Source organism: Notolepis coatsorum (assembly GCF_963971535.1).
Source record: "Notolepis coatsorum genome assembly, chromosome: 1".
Taxonomy (NCBI): domain Eukaryota; kingdom Metazoa; phylum Chordata; class Actinopteri; order Aulopiformes; family Paralepididae; genus Notolepis; species Notolepis coatsorum.
In genome coordinates this window covers 205,252,240-205,274,992 of record NC_140165.1, presented here as the reverse complement: position 1 = coordinate 205,274,992, position 22,753 = coordinate 205,252,240, and the positions used below count along the sequence as shown (strand labels likewise).

The 22,753-nt window shown below is 44.2% G+C and overlaps 1 protein-coding gene across 1 annotated transcript in view; it reads left to right on the top strand.

The window, feature by feature from the left end:
- LOC311242756 (myelin protein zero-like protein 2) overlaps nt 1–21,973 on the top strand; it is a 51,996-nt gene extending 30,023 nt beyond the window's left edge. Inside the window, exons 2-5 of the mRNA XM_084331784.1 lie at nt 15,852–16,021; nt 16,889–17,105; nt 17,617–17,785; nt 19,474–21,973. Of these exons, the coding sequence (XP_084187910.1) occupies nt 15,852–16,021; nt 16,889–17,105; nt 17,617–17,785; nt 19,474–19,630 (713 nt within the window). The 3' untranslated portion in view covers nt 19,631–21,973. The remainder of the gene's footprint in view (nt 1–15,851; nt 16,022–16,888; nt 17,106–17,616; nt 17,786–19,473) is intronic.
- The last annotated feature ends 780 nt before the right edge of the window (nt 21,974–22,753 follow it).

Sequence of the window (22,753 nt, the reverse complement as noted above, 5' to 3'; positions counted from 1 at the left end):
ATAATCACTATGCAACAACCATCAAATGCACACAGCACACACACCCACACGCACACACACACTCACTCAAACAAACAACACACTGCAGCACCCACTCTCCACACTTTAGATCACACAAACACACTTACACTTTATATTTATTGATAAAGGATTTGCACTACAACTCGTACACCTACTGTGAATTGTACCTAAACTGCACCTCGTCCATTTATGCCTTGCACTATATAGTATTGTATATTAGTACACTGCACAGTATTGTATATTGTATGGTAACTACGTCTACGAACATTGTACATATGTCTAAACTGAACACTGTGACCTCTTTTTTTCTTCTAATTTTTACTATGTTTTTATTTCATACTTATCTTGTCATGCACAGTCTCTGGAGCGCAACAGTAAGAAGCATTTTGTACAAAAGTATTCTGTACTTCTGTATGACAACTATTAAAGAAACTTGAAACTTGAAACTTGAAACTATTAGCGTTTTTCTGGTGAGTGGATAAATATATGTGGTGTGAGGTAGTATGATATCAATGTTCTGCTTTTATATGCTAATAATATGGAGTGTGGTGAATCGCCATATCTGTGGGTTTCTCTATGACTCTTCCTTTGGTATTCCTGTATACTTAAGAAATAGCTCACGACAGGCCGTGGTATATGGTTATTATATCACAGCTAAGGGGCGTAGTTTGGCCTGGCTGACACCCCCTTCGTTGTGATATAATAACCATTATTACATGGCGTTTTAACATTCGCCGAGATGCTTGATTGTGATTGGTCAATAGCGCTCTGCAGAGGTCCGTTATTACTCGATAACGGACCTCTGCTGAGCAATAATGACAGCTGTTCGCAGCTGAGCAATCAAGCCCACTGGCACACTGCATCAGTGCAATCAGACACACCTGCCGGCTGCCGGCGATAATAATAATCACTGTATTTGGGCTGACAGAGCCACAGAACAACTGCGTCTGCATTTGATCTCGTCTTGTCGATGGTGTAAAATGAATTAGGTATATTGTTAGTAGGTTAGCCATGTAATAAGCGGGATTATGTATAGCATACTCGGTCATTGTCGCAAAATAATTGACCTTCACTACGTTTAGAACACCTCGGCGAGGCGCCTCGGTATTCTAAACAACTCCATGTCGGTCAATTATTTTGCGACAATGACCTCGTAGCTATACATTATATCCCTTACTTATACCACGGCCTGAAGTGAGCTATTGCTTTTATAAAGCGTTTACCAAGTAGGCTATGGCAATATGAAAGTTAGACACACTTCAATTTAAATGTTTATGTTATTATTAGTACATTTTTATTACTAGTAAATAATAATGTTAGACCCTCCTGACTGCCTGCACTGCAAGGCGGTTGCTATGCAACAAACACACTAACAACTAGTTGGCATTATTTTTTTCATAGTCGAGCAGATGTGCAGACACATTTTTTTACCAAGGCCGAACACTGTTTTAATGTAGGACCTATGGCCATTCTTATACCATTTTAATATTTTTTCAGGCAAGAATGTACCCATTTAGATTCCAAATATGTAGTCAGATCGTCCAAATAACGCCTGTTTGGAAATTTGCTCCAACGTTTTTGGAGATTGAGCGACTGCGACAGGACTGGAGTTGACACTGGGAATCCCCATTCAACGTGAGGTTAACTATCATAACCGATCGTCCTGCTATATTCCTTTATCTGTAATTTATCAGTCTCCCCAGTTAGTAACTAGATGAATACATTTTGTGGAAGTGTCAATAATCAAATAACCTGGCGTGCGTGCCGTGACACGAGGGATTCCTCGATCTGCATGTGTCAGCCCCAGTCTCCTCCGTAGACTAGACCATCTCATTTATCAAGGCTAACATTTTTTTCCTCAGACGTGGAGGAAAGTGACTGGCTGGTCCTGGCTGGTCCTTAAGGTCCCTTGAGTTAGCTCGGAACAGGGTAAATCTGCATTTTGCTATGATGCCGCTAGCTCATGGAATGAACTCCAACAGTCCTTAAAGCTTGAGATTCTCCCCTCAGTTTAGGTCTCCAACCTTTGTCAATCAAGTTGTACATGTTTTAATTTATTGTTATCCTTACTTGTCTAATTGTTATGAGATTGTATATGCTGTGTGATTTTATATGCCTTTTTTGCTTAACTCTGTATGTTTTACTTAACTCAGTATGTACACTTGATGGGACTGTAAACGAGGGAAACCTCAGTTGCCTTTCGAGTTTAAATAAAGGTTTGAAATGAAATACTGATTTGTGAAAAGGAATTAGAATTATAGCTGTGGATATATGCTCATTATAATATGTTTAATATGTATTATAATTATATAATATGAACCAATCATATTATATGATTATATACCCGGCCAGTGGTGGAAAGTAACTACGTATTTTTACTTATAAGTACTGTACTTAACACTTTGATTGCCTAAGGCTAAATTCATGATATACCATCCGTTGCCAGCTCTATTTAACATGGAGAAGTTCCCCTTCTTTGCAGGGCTATAACTTTTTAAATTCTATTGCTAGATTGCCATTATTAGGGCCCATTCAAGGTCCTATATGTATTGTTCATGGTGTAGCAATGTTAAACTTTTTCATTCACATATTCATACTAAAATATGGTCTAAGGTATAAGTATGTTTTCATCTCTTTCTGCAGCTTTCTCCAGAACGTGATTTATAGCCCCAAATGCATTATATTGATGATGAAATACAGTTTGATAGCAATCGGCGCGATATAAAAAATTCCAACTGGACGGACTTCTGGAAGTTACTACACGTCATCTGATGTTGACCGGATGGGCGAGGGGGCGTTTATAATTCCGTGGGCAGCGTTATACCATTCATCTAATGTGGGTCATATGTTCATCAGATCAGTTAGTATCGAACACGGTAATATTACACGCTAAAACTCACCCCAGTCTCCTCGGGCCGTTGGGCGATCAGCGTGGGGTAGACAGTTTTCCATTATGGGATGTCGAAATACCCGGTCCATTTCCAGGTTGTATAATAGTATATACGTCCAAATCATGTTGTTTATCGAGTTATTGGCAACGGATCGCTATGTATTGTGTCGAGATCGAGTCCCGGGACCTATAGCGAGTGCCCGGAAGTAATATGGGTGATCACCACTTCATCCACATGACTTCCTGTTTGGCGCTTCTGCCGATCGGCCACCAGATGGCGCTCTTGAACCGCTAGAGGATTGAGAGGAGCTCAGAACTGTGTGTGAAGGCTGCAGAGGGGAAATATGATTCCGATCACAGATTTTTGAAATATTAATATTAAAGACGAGTTAGGGCGTCCTCTGCAACTTTAGCATGGCTAGGAAAGACGCCTAAACACGTTTTCGGCACTTAAAGTGTTAAGTACAACTTGGAGTATTTTCATTTTAGGGAACTTTGTACTTTTACTCCACTACATTTCAAAGGAAATATTGTACTTTTTACCCTGCTGACTGTACATTTATCTGAACCCACCAGTTACTAGTTAATTTGAATAAAAGGTTTTTGCATAGAAAACATGGCGAAAATATATTAAAGGGGACATGCATTATAAATGCCTTTTTTCTGTGTTTAGCATGGTTTTATAGTAATATCGGTTAGTATCAATGGGTCTGTGTCTCTAATTACCATATTGACTCATCAGTCTAGTCTCGAGTTCACGAGATCCTCCCTCACTCAACTAAACTGTTCTGATTTGACGGTTTCTGTGACTTTAATATAGCACTGATTTGCATAACTATGGTTGACAGCGACAGCAAACAGAGCAGGCAGATAGGGTAACCCGACACTTCCTCAGAGCGAGGCAGACAACGAGCGAGTGAGAGAGAGAGGGAGAGAGAGGGATAGAGAGAGAGAGAGAGAGAGAGAGAGAGAGAGAGAGAGAGAGAGAGAGAGAGAGAGAGAGGAGCTTCTGTCAGGGAAATAAACCACGTGCGAGGAAGCAGCAGTAGCACATACTCATTTACACACAACTTGGACTTCGCGGGGAAGCAGCAGTAGCACATACTCCTTTACACAGTGCTTATGGGCGGAGCCAGGTCAACACAGCCTGAAATCCAAAGTGAGAAAATGTGGCTTTTGAGTACTTGATTAGAAATATAAAACAATGAATTTTTTTGAATAAAAGCTTACAGATGTCTTCAATAGACTCACAGGAATTGTGTAAAGTTGCCCAAATAGTGCTAGGAATAGCAATGTATGTCCCCTTTAAAGGGGAACTATCTTACTATTTCTTTCACTATTTGGGCAATTTTACACAATTCCTGTGAGTCTATGGAACACATCTGTAAGGTTTTTTTTCAAAAAAATTCATTGTTTTGTATTTCTAATCAAGTTCTGTAGAGCAGCATTTTCTATCCTTCAATATTCCAAGCTGTTTTTGGCTGGGCTCCGCCCATACTCGCAATGCGCTGTATGACAGTCAACCACAGTCTGCACTGGCAGACAGAGAGCAAGATAGAGAGATAGCGAGGGAGACTATTTAATTTCGCTGGGGGGGGGGGGGGGGGGGGGGCATAATCCCACGGGACAACGCATTGGTAACTTGTTTCAAATGACAATATATACCCCGTGAACATTATATGCGCTATCATATTTTGCAACAGGTTGATGTGACGCGAGTGCTGATAGAGAGAGAGCAGAGAACAAGCGAGGGAGAGAGAGAGGGAGAGAGAGATAGAGAGGGAGAGACAGATAGAGAGAGGGAGAGATAGAGAGGAGAGATGCTCCGAGAGTGCGCGTGTTTCCCCACACACACACAGTCGGGAGTGTGTGTAAATGCTCCGAGACGACTCAAGTTGCACCGTATGAGAGCCTCTCTCTCCCTCTCTCTATCTGTCTGTCTCTCCCTCTCTCTCTCTCTCACTCGCTTGTTCTCTCTCTCGCTCTCTCTCTATCAGCACTCGCGTCACGTCAACCTGTTTGAGGAAGTGTCAGTAATAATAATAATAATAATAGATTGAATTTTAAGAGAGAAGCGCCTTTCTCAGACTCAAGGACACTGTACAAGGAAAGGATGGAAAAAAAATAAAAGTAAGTAATAAAATTGAAAAAATATATATAATAAAATGCATAAAAGATCTGTGTATAGTAACAACAAGAAAAAACAAATAAGATAAGAGATAAAAATAAATAATAAAAAAAGGAGGCAAGTTCTGTCCAATTGGATGAAGTGGTTAAAATTAACAAGCAAACAAACAACAAAACAAAACAAAACAACGGAATCTGTGGCTTAAAAAGAGTCAGGGGTGGGCTACTTGGGAGCGGGGCCGTGTTGCGTGAAGGCAAGTGTGAACAGGTGGGTTTTTAGCTTGGTTTTGAAGAGGTTGATGGTGTCAGAGCCTCGGATGAGGGGGGAGAGGGAGTTCCACAGTCTGGGGGCTGCTGCAGCGAAAGCTCGGTCTCCCAGTGTGGAACGCCTGGTGCGGGGGATGGTGAGGAGGTCGGAGTTGGAGGATCGGAGGCCTCGTGCTGGAGTGTAGGGGTGGAGTAGGTTGGTCAGGTAGGAAGGGGCCAACCCGTGCAGGGATTTGTAGGTGAGGAGGAGGATCTTGTAGGGGATTCGATAGTTGATGGGGAGCCAGTGGAGTTTTTGCAGGGTGGGGGTGATGTGCTGCCAGGGTTTGGTGCGCGTGAGGACCCTCGCAGCAGAGTTTTGGACGTACTGTAAACGATCCAGAACCTTCTTGGAGGCACCAAGAAGGACTCCGTTACAGTAGTCGAGGCGGGAAGTGATGAAGGCGTGAATGAGTGTTTCCGCTGAGGTGTCGGAGAGTGAGGGGCGGAGGCGGGAGATGGTTCTGAGGTGGAAGAAGGCGGATCTGGTGACAGACTTGACGTGAGGGTGAAATGAGAGGGTGGAGTCCAGTATGACGCCCAGGTTCCTTACCTCTGTGGAGGGGCAGATGGAGTAGCCATCCACGGAGAGAACAAGGTGGTCGATCTTTTGGAGGAGGGCTGGGGAGGCTACGACTATGAGTTCGGTTTTCTTACTATTGAGTTGGAGGAAATTGGTGGTCATCCATATTTTTATGTCCTGGAGGCAGGCAGTGAGGGAGGGGGGAGGAAGGGGGGCCGAGGGTTTGGTGTGGAGGTAGAGCTGTGTGTCGTCTGCATAGAAGTGGAAGTGGAGGCCGTGTTTCCTTATGATGTCACCGAGTGGGAGGAGGTAAATCATAAAAAGGAGCGGACCTAGCACCGAACCCTGGGGAACACCCTGTTTAACAAGTGCTGGAGCTGACCTGGAGCCCCCGAGGGAAACATACTGCCACCTGTTGGTGAGGTAGGATGTGAACCAGTGACATCAGTGACAGGGAAACCGTGTTCACATTATTTCCACTCGCTCCGTTGTTGAGCGAATTGTTGATTGTGGGCGGTGGCTACAACCAGGGGCTGAGATATGCAGATCAGTGCCTAATTCACGTCAGCGAACCAGTCAAATCAGAATGGCTTGGTTCAGTGGGGGAGGACCTTGTCTCATCTGAACTGGAGGATGCGATTTTTTTTTAATTTGCGACATACATAATTTGATACAACCCCACATTGCTAGAAAACAATGCTAAACACTGGAAAAGGCAATTTAGAAGATAGTTCCCCTTTAAGATTATATACTTTCACATTTGAAGCCTGTCAACTTCAAGAGGACGTAATCAGAGCAGCATAACCACATACCACTTTAACGTCACCTTTAACACTTTGAGTGCCACGCCGGGTTTTCCTTTTTACCCCCTAGATGCCACGGTCCACTTCAATGTTAACGTTAATATCGCCTAATCTATGTTTTAAATTATGGCTATGTGTCTAATCTGCCCGTCGCTTATCAATGACTTGTTTGCAGTCAGTGCTGTCAAGGCAGATTGGTTTTTTATCGCTTCATTTCCGTTTCAGAGCATTTAGAAAAGCACCCGTTTTGAGATAAAAAAAACAGTTCATTCTGGACCATTCTATGAAAATCGTCTTTTACTGGAATATTCCACAACGTTGATATTCGTCGGCCTATTTATGAATCGTTTTCAAATAAACGCTAGATGATCAATATTATACGTGCACGCAAGCACATTCGGGCCGCGCACGGATAATCGCTGCATTGATTTCCTCTTGGACTTTTGCAGTGAAACCGAAAGAGCCCATTTCACAAAACAGCCTATATCTTCATCAAAATTTGTCTGATTATCCTAACACTGATAACATAGATTCCTTACCTGACATCAGATGGTATCCAACTGGTATATTCCAATTCCTGATCACCATTCGAAAAAATCGATAAGTGTATGGATCCAACGTGATACAGTAGTACACATGATTCCGCGGGGCTGAGAGGCTCCAGAATGAACTGTGGTAACCCCGGCTGGATCAGTCGACTGGAAAATGTGGAGTACCGGATTTTTTCCCCCATCCATTTTCATTGAGTCCATTCCAAAATCCCTTATGTCATCTGGGAGACGATAGGGGGCGCTTTTTTCCACATATGATCGCCGGCGGTGCTCGGGTATACTCGGGTAGGCTCGCGTGATGCAATATGATTTCAGATCGCTAAAAAAAATAAAAATAAAAATCAGAGAAATCTCGTGAGTGGCTTTCAACATAACTATCGGAAACCCGAGATATCTCGTGTGTGGCAGTTAAAGTGTTAATGAGAGCAGCATAACTGGACCACATACCACTTTAACGTCCTCCGTTCAATGGTCTCTAACTAGGGCTGTCTTAAATACTTCGAAGCTTCGTTTGATGGGCATGGAATTCGAATATGAAAATAAATGTCGATTATAAAAAAATATATAATTATATATATGATATATATTTAATTTTTTTGCAAAATCAACTCTGCCTCTCTTTGTTAATTACAACAAGCAATGCTGTTTGTTATTTAAGATGAGGTCGGACTCGGCACTGACAGATTTGTGTTCATTGTGCTGCTTTTATAAAGCCTCAAATGACGGCTTACAATATTTCATGAAAGCAAAGTGTTTTGTTAATTGTTTGTCTAAGATTTAAAAAGGTTTAAACTTTACAGCACTGACAAAGTTGAACAAAGTGCTTTACAAGTCCCACAACATAAAAAAATTATACTTATTTTTTTTTTTATCTCGAAGCTTCGAATTAAAATCGAATCTCGGCCCTGAAGCTTCGAATTCCAAAAAAAAAATCAAAGGTCAGCCCTACTAACTACACACCCTGAAGACCCCTACACTCTGCATCTTCTGGCCATCTCAGACCCACTCCTATCCGAGCTCCGGGAGGGTAATCAAGGAGGACCCCTATTCTCAGTCCTTGCCCCACAATGGTGGAACAAACTGCCCACCACAGTTAGGACAGCTGAAACCCGTCCAATATTTCGCCGTCGACTAAAGACGCACTTCTTCAACCATTATCTGAAATGATTTTTTTTTATAATAATAAAGAAATCTAATCCTAACTAACCTTGCACTTGTCCTAATATACTAACCTACACTGTAGCACTCAACACTTTGATGAACATTGTTACTCACCTGATAGAGTTGTGCCCTTCCTGACGACTTGTCGTACAGAACTTGTAAGTCGCTTTGGATAAAAGCATCAGCTAAATGACTAAATGTAAATGTAACGTCACCTTTAATCAGAGCAGCATAGCTGGACCACATACTGTACCACTTTTACATAACCTTTAATCAGAGCAGCATAACTGGACCACATACCACTTTAACATAACCTTTAGAGGTCAATGGATCAAGGGTTGAATGCTCCCAAGCACTGGAATACACAAACGTCATGTAGAATGCATACTTTCACTTTAGATACTTAAGTACATTCAATAGCAAATACTTCTCTACTTCGACCAGAGTAGCTACTCATTTATCTGGGTATTTCTACTTTTACTCAAGTAAAGAAACTGTGTACTTCTTCCAACACTGTGTCCAACACCAAGGATGTCCCCTCCACTTTCTAAAGATCCTATAATGTGTCCTTCCTGCTAGTGGAGCTGTAAACAGCTGGTCACAATGGGTCCCGGTACAATGGGGCCCCTCCTTGTAACTGACTGTTGATGACGTTAATGCTGTAGCCATTTCATGTAGCGTGTGGCCACTATACTCCTGGGAGAGGTGACTCTTTGTCGGCTAGACCAGAGACATTTCAAAACGAGACTAACCAGGTCCTTCTCACTTCCTGTCATTTGTCACGTGAGCTCCACAAGGCGCGGCATTGGCGGGCTTACTGCCCCGCCTCTTTAGGAGACTAGAGTGGGCATGGGCCCCCATTCACTCCAGTGAGAGATGAGGCTTTGGCCATGGGTGTTCCAAACAAGTTAGTTTGGGTCCGGGATGTGTCCAGAGATCACATATAGCGGCAGTGTAAAGGTCACTCCCGTTTAGGAGACTGGAACTGTTCCATTTTCACCCCATTGACACCCCTTTGTAATGTTGAAATGTGTTATATTTTCTAATCTACTATGTTTGGCTTTACTCAACGGGGCTGAGGGCAGCTGCACACTCACACTCTCTCCACCAAAAAAAGTTTTCAGTTTATTTTAAAACTTTTCAGCCTGGGAGAAACTAAACTTTAAGCCTTGTTTTTGACAAACTTGTGCACACGCGTGTGCACACAAGAATCCGTTCCACTCAACTCTGTGCCAAGTACCCACCTGGCTACTTTGCATAACAATAGCTCAGGTCGTCAGGTGTGTTCAAATACTACAGTTGGACCATTCACACAGAACCTGTGAATGAAATGTGTTACAATCCATTCCTAGAGGCAATTATGCATCGTCTTTATTCGCGAGGGAACATTCATGCGCAACGTAGTGCAACCAGATATAAAATCACCACTGCACCACTGCATGCCAGACAGGATTTCATTAGCTGCCACTAGTGTCTGCTGCTAATCAACTCGTGAGAGAAGTGAGAACCAATTGATGGTAGTCGGTCTCTCCTTCTCCTCCTTCTACTACTCTCCCACACGTCTCTCTCTTCTCTTCCTTCCTGTTGGCAGATGACTATACTGGTGCCAGAGAATGGGGTTGTTAATGGAGAGACATTAACATCAACACTTCCTCACACACAACAGCTTTACAGAGAGAGAGAGAGAGAGAGAGAGAGAGAGAGAGAGAGAGAGAGAGAGAGAGAGAGAGAGAGAGAGAGAGAGAGAGAGAGAGAGAGAGAGAGAGAGAGAGCGAGAGAGAGAGCGAGAGAGAGAGAGAGAGAGCGAGAGAGGGAGAGAGAGAGAGAGAGAGAGAGAGAGAGGGGAGAAAGTTAGAGAAAAGAGCAGACTAAGTACTTTTACAGTAATGTATTAGATGTCCCTTTTTTGTTCTCTCATCCATATCATCCTCCCTTCTCAGTCTGGTGAGCTTGTAGTTGGTCTCTATACAGAAGGTTGATTCACTGATCTTGCAGATGGTATCTACAGCAGTTTAACTGATTTAGATGGGATCTACAGAAGGTCGGCTGATTCTGTTAGATGGGATCTACAGAAGGTCGGCTGATTCTGTTAGATGGGATCTACAGAAGGTCGGCTGATTCTGTTAGATGGGATCTACAGAAGGTCGGCTGATTCTGTTAGATGGGATCTACAGAAGGTCGGCTGATTCTGTTAGATGGGATCTACAGAAGGTCGGCTGATTCTGTTAGATGGGATCTACAGCAGTTGGCAAAGAGAATGATGGCAAAGAGCCATTACTTTCAAAAACATACTTATCCTTGTTTTTCTGTCTCCCTTCTCCTCCTCCTGATGTTTCATCGAGCTCATTTAAAACACATTAGGCCAGGACAGCTCAATGAGAGAGAAGGCGGACTAATCGCCCCGCCCCACTCTCCCGACCCACAGGAAACCCTCTCGGGGCCGATAAGGAGCAGAACATGTGGCCCCTGCCATGCTTCTTGTTTTGTCCAGCCAATACGCTAGCCATGCACGATCATAAGGACAGGAGTCATGACACAGAGCACTGGATTTGCCTCACCCGGAACTATACAGTGTTTATACATGTATAGCTTTGATTTGTCCCTGTACACTGTTTTTATTTTTATTTTATTCTATATTTTTTTTATAGATGCACGAATGCCTAGAGAGTGAATGTACAGAATATGTTTTAAACTGTTTTTTATATTAGCTTTAATATCCTTCTATTTTTCTGTTTCTTTTCTGGCTTAAACATCTAGCCCAGGGACTACAAGTGGTTAGTGGTGGTTCTGGCGCCTTCAGTCAACTCTGGACCTTTAAGGGTCATTTTGTAGAGTGTGGTACTGGTGGTTCTGGGACCTTCAGTCAACTCTGTACCTTTAAGGGTTATTTTATTGTGTGTGGTAGTGGTGCACACACACAAGCTGCCCACTCACACTCATTCCCTTTCCAACTACGTATTGGGTAATCTTAATTTGAACAGCACCTGTACTAGAATGTGAATCAGTCCTGATATTGACTTGATGAATAAGCCTGTTTATTGCTGAGAGTCAGACGTGATGAGTCGAACCCTGATGTAATGTTGCTTTGCTGCCAGCCAGGAACACTGCACTGTGATTAAGCATGTCTCTGTACATATAAGTGTGTGTGTGTGTGTGTGTGTGTGTGTGTGTGTGTGTGTGTGTGTGTGTGCAGGGCCGCCTCAGGGGGTGTGCGAGCAGTGCGGTCGCACAGGGCCTCGCGGGAAGGGGGGCCTCGCAAAAAATAAAAAAAAAAATAAAAAAAAATATATTTTTTATTTTTTGTATTTTTTTTTTTTTTTGCGAGGCCCCCCTTCCCGCGAGGCCCTTTTTCATCACAGACATAAAATCTAGTTTTGCTTATATGCTTATATATTTCACATTAGACACGTTTGTAGAATGTGTCTGACTTGTTCCTGGGTCTGCAGACATACTCACTATTGGAGCTCAGCCTCTGGGGTTCTGCAGCAGACATATTATTGGTTTCAACGAAGGGAGTGGTTTTACTTACATCATGTGTAGTACGCCGGGCCGGCGTGAGTCAGCTGCGTTTGACTATTTCGCGCGTGCAGCTTTTGACTATTATGCTTAGTTATGCCAGCCAAGACGAAGAAAGAGGTCGGTCATTATCAGTCGGTCGGTCACCAAGGAACGTTGACGAAAGGCCTCTCGCTAGCGGGACAAATGGCCGGAGCCTTGTCATGGTATAGCCATGATGATGTCGGCTAGTAGCTAGCTTAGCTAAAGGCTAACTAGCGTTAGCTAACCTAGAGACAGCGCATACAGCCAAGATGAAGAGGATGGTCGTTTGGCAGATGAACTTCGTCAACTCCACGCGGTTGTCTCCATCCTCTTGGACGTTTGGTGAGTTTTTAACCTATTCTATTAACTCTATTCTATTCCCGCCGTGGACATCTCTCTCTCTCTCTCTCTCTGGAGCTAAACTGGCCGACTAGCTGTTGTAGTACTACTAGTAGCTAATGGTGTGTGACCTGGTGTCAGCACCTGTATGTAGCCGCATAGCTTGCTTCTGCGTTAGCTAATGGTTAGCGATAGCCTGGTTGAGCTAACTGTTAGCCAGTTAGCTGTTTAGCTACGACGTTAGCTGCCGGCTGCGCTCGGCTGGGAACGTTCGTTTGATGCTATCAGTTAGCCTTGAGTTAGCTGTTAGCTTGTGCTACGACCATTGACATTAGCCGTGAGAATAGCAGGGGGTTATTTTTGTCCTGCCAGCGAGAGGCCTTTCGTCAACGTGGAGACCTGTGTTGCGGCCTTTCGCCCTGCGTTCCTTGGTGCAGGTAAGATTAATGAAAATCATGACATTACCCCACTCTTCCTTCCTTCCCCTCCCGAATGTTTTGTTAATAACGATGTTTTTTTCCAGGCAAAACATATGTTACTTCACAACATTTGGAGATACGACATGTGCTGTGTGTGAAGCTTGGGTAGCGTTGGGCCGTTGGCCAAAGCTGTGTGTGGCCTGGTGTCAGTAGCCTACCTGGCTAGCCTTTAGCTGTCGGCCATTGGCTCCTTGCTGCTTTGTTTTCTCTGGTATAGACCCTCTTCTCTTTGGATTTAAGTGTTGATCTTTGTCCTTTTGGATCTATGTATATTCATGTTGCCTTTGTGAAGTTATCTTTTCCTTCTGTTTTGTTCTTTCATTAAAAGTTGAATATCCTTTAGGGGGTCATCTTTGCTTATCTCTCTCATACATGCTCTCTCTCTAACACATGCTCTCTCTCTCTCTCTCTCTTTCTAACACACACAGTCTGCCTATGGCGGCCTTTCTCGATGGCTAGGCTGTGCTCGCTGAGTCTGTACCTAGTCAAGGATCTTCAGTCACAGTGCTCAGGTATTCTGCCACTGTGTACTCTCTGTTTAGGGCCAAATAGCATTTCAATTTCTTTTCAATGTGTCTCTCTCTCTGTACACTGTATATTGACTGTAGAACGGGAGCTCTCTCTCGCTCTCTCTCTTGCTATATGTTGACTGTATCAGCGCTATTATTTACAAATATGTTGACTGTATGAAAAAAAAAAAAAATTATATAATTTTATTTCCTTTGGGGGGGGGGGGGGGGGGGGGGCTCGCGTTTAAATCTCACACAGGGCCTCGCATTTCTCCCAGGCGGCCCTGTGTGTGTGTGTGTATGTGTGTGTGTGTGTGTGTGTGTGTGTGTGTGTGTGTGTGTGTGTGTGTGCCCATGCATGTGCGCGTGTCTGTGTCCGTGCACACAACTTGTGCATGTCTGTTTGTAGACTACGCTTCAGTAATGGACTCTGTTCTCTAAGTCTATTCATCAGTGTGTGGAAGGACCAAGTGGCTGCCAACATCCCTCTCTCCTGCCTCCATTCCATTCCCAGTAACAGGTCTTCCACATACAGATTTATATCATCTCTCAGTGTATAATATACAGTGGTGGTTCTAAAAGCGGGGGCTGGGGACCCCCAGGCGTCCCTGAGGAAGTTCTAGCAGGTCCCCAGCAAAAAAGAGTTGTTAATTTCACTATTATTTAATTCATTACAAGGTAACTCAATGAGAGAATGTATGTATGAGGTGATGATTATTCTCATCATTGGTGTGAGTCTTGGCCCGCCCCGGGGGCTCATCACAACGTCCCCCTGGGTTGGAATCTGGCCCAGGACCTGTGCTGCATGTCCTCCCCCATATCTTCACCCGATTCCTATCAATAAAAGTACAAAATGCCGGGCGGCCAGGTAGCGCAGCGGACTAAGCGTCTGTCTACCACCACAGAGACAGTGGGATCGAATCCAGCTGCGGTGCTTCCGGGTTGGTCGGCCGTCCATACTGGCACAATTGGCAGTGTCAGCGGGTGGGAAAGCCGGTGGGGTGAGCCTTCCACACGTTACACTCCCCAACTGTGAGAGTCCGCGCTGCCAGGTGAAAAGAAGCGGTGGGCTGGCTACACATGTGTCGGAGGAAGCCCTCCTGGACCGACGGTAGGGGGTAGAGTGCGCAACGACCAGGAAGGGGATTGGGAATTGGCATAACGACTAACATTGGGAGGGGAGAAAAACGGAAAAAGGAGGGGGGAAAAGATAATATAAAAAAAGTACAAAATGCCTTAAAAAATATCTTTAAAATAAAATCATTGGTAGTCTCTCTCCTAGTGAAGGCCCTCCCATAGTCGAGCAGACTGTACACAGAGCAGACTCCGCGGAGGTCCGCGCGACTCTTTGAGCTTTCATAGTCGAGCAGATCTCAGCGGACTTCCACGGTCTATTTCCTACATTTCTCGCGCCAGTTTACTACATTTCCCACAATTCTTTCGTGCTGTTTACACTTGTGTTAATAATGGCGTCAGGTGATGTATCGTACAGATGTCTGTACCTTTGTACTTCAGTTGAAAGTCTCTCCTCAAATTGAGCGTCTGTCTGCGCCATTGTTACCACAAGATGGCGATGGCGTCACGGGCTCATCTCTCTCCTCGCGCCACCAATCGCTCGCGCGGTGTCACATTTAATGCAGTTCGATGTCAACCAAAACGCCGAACAGCGTTTTGTGTGACACCAAGTCAGCGGCGCGGACGTCCGCCACCGCGCATCAGAAAATAGGAGCTTCACACTTGCACTCTGCTGTGGGTCTGCTGTCCGCTGAGATCAAAGCTCAAAGAGTCCGCGCTGACCTCCGCGGAGTCTGCTCTGTGTACAGTCTGCTCGACTATGAGAGGGCCTTGAGTCTCTCTCCTAGTGAGTCTCTCTCCACTCTCTGGGACAACATCTGATCATATGGAGGTCTGCTGTGCTGTGTAACATGTATGTATTTGAGGGCCCTTGATATCAAAATGATGTGGGAACCCTCAGATACACAACACGATCTATAGCCTACAGCGTAACATCACCTCTAATTCATCCGTATATCAGTTACAGTTGCGTAAAACAAGCGGCTATTATTCACAAAGTTCTCACAGAGTTTGTAGTGCTGATCTAAAAAATCTGCTTGACCTTTCAGGTAATAATGACGCCACACTGTACACACTGATCCCAGATCACCTCGCTCCTACTCTGAGAAAGTGTGACTAATATAGGCCGGTGTGTGTGGGCTACCAGGGGCTTAATATACATACTGTTGGCAATGGCATACATGATGTATTGATGTGGACAGTTTCTGAGGTTTGCGTTGTTTCTCTCAGCAGTTCTGCGTGGGCTTGAGGCTCACTGAGTACACATTGCACACGTACAGTAGGCAGGCATAAAGATGTTATAAAACTTAAATGTGCGTTGTGGATTTGTGATACATGTGCTGCCATGTGTGTGTGTGTGTGTGTGTGTGTGTTTTATATCTGTTTCCCCACATTAATTATAATTTATAATGAACCATTTGCGCATATATCTATTGATCTCCCTCTCTATACGTTATGTATTATTATACTTTTTGTTTACATGAAGTATGTGCCTCTGTACCTCATGCTGTATTCCTCCATGTTGCAGGTGTGCAGCAGGTCAGTGGTATGCGCGTGTACACGTCCGGGGACGTGGAGGCGGTCAACGGGACAGACGTCCGTTTGAAATGCACCTTCCAGACCTCTTCTCCCATCAAGACCTCTGCCCTGACCATCTCCTGGAGCTTCAGACCCCTGGGACCGGGCCGCGAGGAGTCGGTGAGTTTGAGAGAGAGAGAGAGAGAGAGAGAGAGAGAGAGAGAGAGAGAGAGAGAGAGAGAGAGAGAGAGAGAGATCAACCTTGCCATCCTTGAGCCCAGCTCTCGGCGTTGCTATCAGCTTGGCTGGTCGTTCATACTAACACAATTGGCAGTGTTAGGTGTGGGAAAGCTGATGGGTGGGTCCTGGGCGTTGTGGACAGCGACCCCTACAGTTCGGTCGGGGCGCCTCCACAGCGAGGGTAGGATCTGGAGGGAGGTAGTGCGACCTTCCACACGTTACACTCTCCCGGTGAGAATCTGCGCTGCCAGGATGGCTGCCGGCTGGCTGCACATGTGTCGGAGGAAAGCATGTGACAGTCTCCGGCCTCCCGGACCAACAGTAGGGGGGAGTGCGCAACAACCAGGAAGGTGGTTGGGAATTGGCATAACGACTAACAGTGGGATGGGAGAAAAATCGGAAAAAAAGGAGGGGGGAAAAAGAGAATACAAAAAATAAAAAACCTTGCCATCCTCGCTATGCCACAGAGCATCCGCCCCCTCAGCCGAGTGACAGAGTTGGTGAGTCATGTAACTCTCTGGGGAGCAGCTGCAGACAATGTGTGCGTGAGTGTGTGAGTGTGTGCGTGCGTTTGTGTGCGTGAGTGTGTGCGTGCGCAGAAAAAAGTCTGAATCGTCTGTTTCTCTGAGTCTCAGAAATAGCAAAGTTATCTTTTTTTGCCACCATCAGAATTTGTCTCGACCTTCCCTTAACCCCCCCCCCTTAACTAATGTCTTATCTTATCTTATCCCCCGAACAAACCATTCCAAAATCATCAGCTACCAAACCCGGTCCACCAATCACGTGGCTCTTCTCTCCCCCCACCAGGTCCTCTACTACCATGAGCGAGCGTACCCTCCCATGGGGTATGAGGGGCGGTTCAGGAAGCGGGTGGTGTGGGCCGGTGACATCATGGGTCAAGACGCCTCCATCATCATAAGAGAGGTCAAGTTCACCTACAACGGGACCTTCATCTGCCAGGTGAAGAACCCGCCGGACGTCCACGGCAACGCCGGCGAGTTGCGGTTACGTGTCGTCACCACAGGTCAGGGGCTTGTAAAAAAAAATATATGTATTACATTATAATGTATTTATTGCATTTGATTTTTGGGGGTGACATGTTATTTTATTGTCATATGATGTATATGGGTGTTGGTCTATGAGGATATATTACTGGTTTCATATTGAAAACACTACTGTATACTATATATTTGAGAAATAGCCTAGTTGTTGATAATTCCATGCTAGGCTTCAGTGGTTCAATTCCTAAATGAGCTTCTCTGTCATGTCCGCAATCAATTTGTTAGAGCAGGTGTAATATTATGCCAAACAGGTGGCACTTTATTTTAAACGGTTATTGATTTTGGGATGAAACTCTTTATGATCTCTTTTCCCACCGTACCGGTGGAAATTAAACAACGCAGTTAACAGTTTGGAGCAGGTACAGTCCTGCGGGCACTGTAGTCATGAGTCACAGTCAGGTGTGTGCATGCTGTGTGTTGTTGGCACACAGTGTGCTCTCAACGACATGCCTCTCCGTCTCCTCTCCCTCACAGCCTCCTTCTCTGACCTGCTGCGTCTGGCGCTGGGCATCGGGGGCGGCGTCGTGCTGGTCGTCATCCTCCTCGCCGCCGTCGTTTCCTGCAGGCGATGCAAGAAGAACAGACAGAGACAGGAAGGGAGCGAGGAGGCTCCTAGCAAGGAGAGAAAAGACCCGACCGCGTGGTAAGAGCAAGGGAAAGAGAGAGATGAGGGGAAAAGAGAGAGAGAAAGAAGGGTTGAATGGCACTCTCTTTCTCTGTCTCCTCACCCTGGGGACCCGGGCTTGTGGTGCTCTCCTTTGGGGCCTGGGGCTCTGAAGTGCTCTTTCCTTTTGGACACTACACTTCCTCCTTCTCCTCCAATGGCAGTCTTTGGAACCCAAACCTGCATGGACCAATTGATGGGCAGCTGTTTCTTTTTTTTTTTCTTTTTTTTTTTTTTTACACCAAACAGAGTTTGAAAAAGTGCTTTGGTATAGAATTCTGTAGACACATAGCCAGACTACTGGGAAAAGTTGTCTTTTATGATATCACTATATGCCTTTTTCTTGAAAAGAAACAATTGTATAATCTGTCCAACGTTTCCTGTTGATGTAAAAGGGCTTCCAAACACATTTCCTGTTTAGAGTAGATGTTTCGATGAGGTAACAGCAAAACAATGGTGCTTTTCTATCGTTCGCTTCTCTACTAATACATTTCACAACACTAACACACAGATTCCAAGGCACGCACTTCATTATACTGTACTGTACGTAATTTCAACAAACGATAGAAACTCTTTTTACTCTGAGCTATTTGACTGAAACCCATTTGTTTATATTTGTGAAGCTCCTAAGACTAGATTTAGCTCAACCACATCATGGGAAATCATGTAAAGCTTTTATCACACCAGATTGTATTAGGTGCCATTTTGTCTACGTCCCATCTAACTGCGGTTCACCTGAAACCACTGGAAGAGGGAATTGTAGATAATCTTTTCTTATTTCACTACTGATTACCGAGGCTATATCACTTAAGTTTTTTCTTCTTTCCTGAGATTTTATGATGTTGATTTTTGTGACTCTTGCAATGATAATAATCATGTCATACTCAAATGCTGTCAGATAATCAATATATTGTAAGACAGAGCACACTGGTTGTAAACAGACATTTCATACATACTGTAAACACCTGCGGGGTATATTGCCGTGTTGATTCTGAATTAATGTTCAATGAGGAATGGGCAAAATAATATCACCATGTTATGTTTTGTATTACACACTGTGTTGTTCTGTCAAAAAAAAGAAAGGTTACTGGGTGTATGGGACATCTGCTTCTCTGGGTTTTCAGATCTCTCTGCATTTGGGTGCTTTTACTGCCTCTAGATTGAGATATTGGGGAAACGTTAAGGTCCCTCAAGGTGTGCACTTAACACTTCCAAAACTGAGCCTCTCAACTTCAAAAACTGAATTTCTCTTATTGAAAGAACTTGGCAAAAGGAAGGGAACGATTGTGTCCGGCGCTCGAGACATCAGATGGGTCATATCACAGATGTGGGTTCAAGATGTGCTCTCTTGAAGGTTCCAGCGTCCCGTCATCTTATGGTGATTTGTGTGTTGTTAACCCAGTGCGAGTCTAACCCACTGCTTTGTCCGTGTGCTTGAGAGATTGTGTCTGTCCTCTGATGACCTTGTGTGTGCGCGCACACACATGTATGCATCATAAATCATTCATGTATGCATCATGCATGCATACATGCATGTTCCCCTGTGTGTGTGTGTGTGTGCGTGTGTGTGTGTGTCCCTACCCTCATATGCATAACCATAACCCTAACCCTTTCCCTGTGTGTATACCCCTATTCCCAATGTGTGTGTGTGTGTGTTTGTGTCCCAGCGATCCGTCGAGAGCCATGCACCTGTATCTGTCAACGACGTCGCTAGAGATTGACAGTTCAGATGGCATGATCACAACTGCCAGCTCCAACGACCCCAGCTCCTCAGAGGAGGATGAAATAAGCTCGGATGAAGATGTCGGAGGTGATTCTGACTGAGGAGAACGAGGAGGAGGACACATCGATACCAAGCCGGCCTGGCACATGGTCAGACATCATGAGTGGAATGGAACACAGGAATTAGGCTCTGTTCGGAGCGGAGACAGTAGCAGAGGAAACGGGCAGAACATCGCTAGAATGTCAAATGTCGGCACATTGCGGCGAGAGGGACGTCTTGATGAACAAGGCGGAATGAAATCAGAAGAAAAGTTCTACTTCAAAAGTCACTGAATAAGAACCAAAGCGTCAGGGAGATCCTTTTGATGACCGCTAAGATGTAGAAGAGGAATAGGGAGACTTTAATTGATAGCTTATTTTCCAACGCTGGACTACTGATATGAGTGAGAGGAAATGTTAGTTTAAACTTGAGACGGGCGTCTGAAGTGAGAGGCGCTGGCCAACCATGACGGTGGCAGACTGTGCGGTTCCACTGAGTAAATACAAGCATGAATATTGCCGAGGGCAGGAGGGTCATTTCATCTCGCATGTGACCCGGACTGTATTATGTAGCAGTGTTAGGGGTAATGCACTGGCTACTTTAATCCAATTTTTATCATAATGCACATGACATTCTTTCACATACTTTTTCCTGTAACCACGTACAGTGTTAATATTCCACTGTCATTAATCACATTACAGTAACTGATCTAACAGAGTCATGCCTTGTAATTTCCACTGTATTGCGGTTTGATTCAAATATTGTAAATTCCTTCTTTATCTCCGCAATGAGTCCCCAAACCCGTCCCTCGTTTCCAGCCCCTCCCCGGGTTCCTGTCTACTGTCACACTTGAAGTCTAAAGTGTGCTGGCTGAGAGAGGAGGGGAGGAGAGACACCGTAAGGACATTGCTGCCTGTCGAGTGTCACGCTCTCCACCTTGAACAGTACAGTAGCTCCTGGCCCAATTAACAAGAACGCATCGTAGGATGCAGTGCAAAATAGTTCTGTAACTGATTACTTTATTGATTGCTGTTAAGAGAAGTAACGAGTAATGTGTAATTAATACATAACTTTTTCTGATTGACACTGTTTTTTTTGCTGTAATGAGCCATAAACAGTACTCTTTACCTTCTTATTAAGAGGTGGCTTACTGCAGTCTACAAAACCACTTTCACAGACCATTCAGTAGTAAATGGAGCGGAGCCCATCCGTTACCATATATCAACTTGCCTGATCACACATATTAAGTATGTCCTCTCCTCAGTTTCAACCTGTCCACAGGAAGTGTTTAATCTACAGTAAGATACGCTTTTATACAAATCTTACAATTCAAAGATATCAGGTAAAATCCTATATCGTAACATTTCCAGTCAAGGGATCATTGTACTCAAATCGGGATGATGCTACCAAATCTGAACAGCAGTTGAAAATACTGTAAATTTGCTGTCCTGTACAGTAGGCTAAGGGGATGACAAGGTCCCCCATTTGGAGAAAAGAAAGCACTTGACAGTATTGACACTAGTTCATGGTAAATGGACTCCATTTATATAGTGCTTTTTTCCAAAGCACTTAGCAACTTATTCACCCATTCACTCACACACCGACAGCGGAGGCGACCATGCAAGGTGCCAACCTGCTCATCGGAGGCAGTTAGGGGTTAAGCGTCGTGCTCAAGGACACTTCGACACGCTGCCGGGAGGAGCCGGAATCTAACCGGGAATCTTCCGATTACCAGACAACCGCTCTACCTCCTGAGCCACTGTCGCCGCCAGGTAGGCTAAGGGGATTACAAGGTCCTCCATTTGGACAAAAAAAAGCACATTTGACAGTATTGACACTAGTTCAATGTGAAGGCCAAGATGTCTGAGAGTTTATTAGTGAGGTTGTACACAGCTGCCCTCAGCGCCCAGGGTGAGAGTGAGAGAGAGAAGCACCTGTCAGATCTGAAAACCCTTTGATTGCAAAATGTCCTTGAGGCCCTCTTTGTTTTTCTAAGCATCCCACAATGCATCACACCTACTAACAAAACGACCGTAACCCTTTCACTACCACACTACAGAAGGTTAACCAGCCGTCTGTAGTGTGCTAGTGAAAGGGTTAACCTTCTGTAGTGTGGTTGTGAAAGGGTTAACCCCTTGTCGGGCTGCAGTGAAAGGGTTAACCTTCTGTATTGTCGCAGTGAAAGGGTTAACCCTTTGGTAGTGTGGTAGTGAAAGGGTTAATATGTATTTCTTTTTTGCTCTGCAGAATTTAGTAATTTTTTCTTTTTGTGTTTTTGTATGTTTGAGAGTTGTTGTTCCATTGTAGACTGCAAGTAAAGCTGAAGGTGTCCATGTAAGTGTTTGTTATAGATTTTAAAGGTTTTTATAAGAAGATTTTATAATAAAATTGCTTTTAAATCAGAATCGTCTCTGCAAGGTCTTCACACTTTAAAAAACTTGAAAATATTGTCTACCTACATTGATTGTGAACTATATACACAAACACAATATATCATATATAATCTATAATAACAAGATTATCTAACATTTTTATGCACAATTATCTTCAATATGATATCTGCCAGTTCTGTGCTTATAGTTTGTCTGTAGATCATTAACATGAATACAGCATTGCATTGTTGCCATATATTGTCTGAACTGTGGCAGGTGAGAGATGCTTCTGTGACTACTGAGCTTGTTATTAGAAGAGCTGCATGCATGTCTGGACGACTACTGACTACTGACTGAATAGATTAATTGCATTATTTCACTAATTACAATAAGAATATGTGCCCAAGTAAGCATGATTTTATTTGAAAGGGGTCAATTTAGTCAGATAACCGTTATCCAAACACCCTCGAAATGAGTATTCCAGAGCTGTTTAAAGAAAATACTGTATATATATTTAATATTTTCCCAGGTTGAGCATGCCTCCCAACCACCCTAGTAGGCTAATGTATATCCTCACATAGGAGACAGGGGGACCCATAGAGGCATAATCTGACCATGGCTGTATGATGAATAGTACTGTATCTGTTACTCTGTGTGTGGAAGAGTATTCTGGAAGATAATAATATAGATAGGTAGGGGATTTGATCTTATTCATCGCAGATATGTTATTACTAATTCCATTTAACACTTTCCGTGCCGGAGCTCGGTGCCCCGGAACCTCCTTGAATGCCGCGACCCACTTCAATGTTAGCA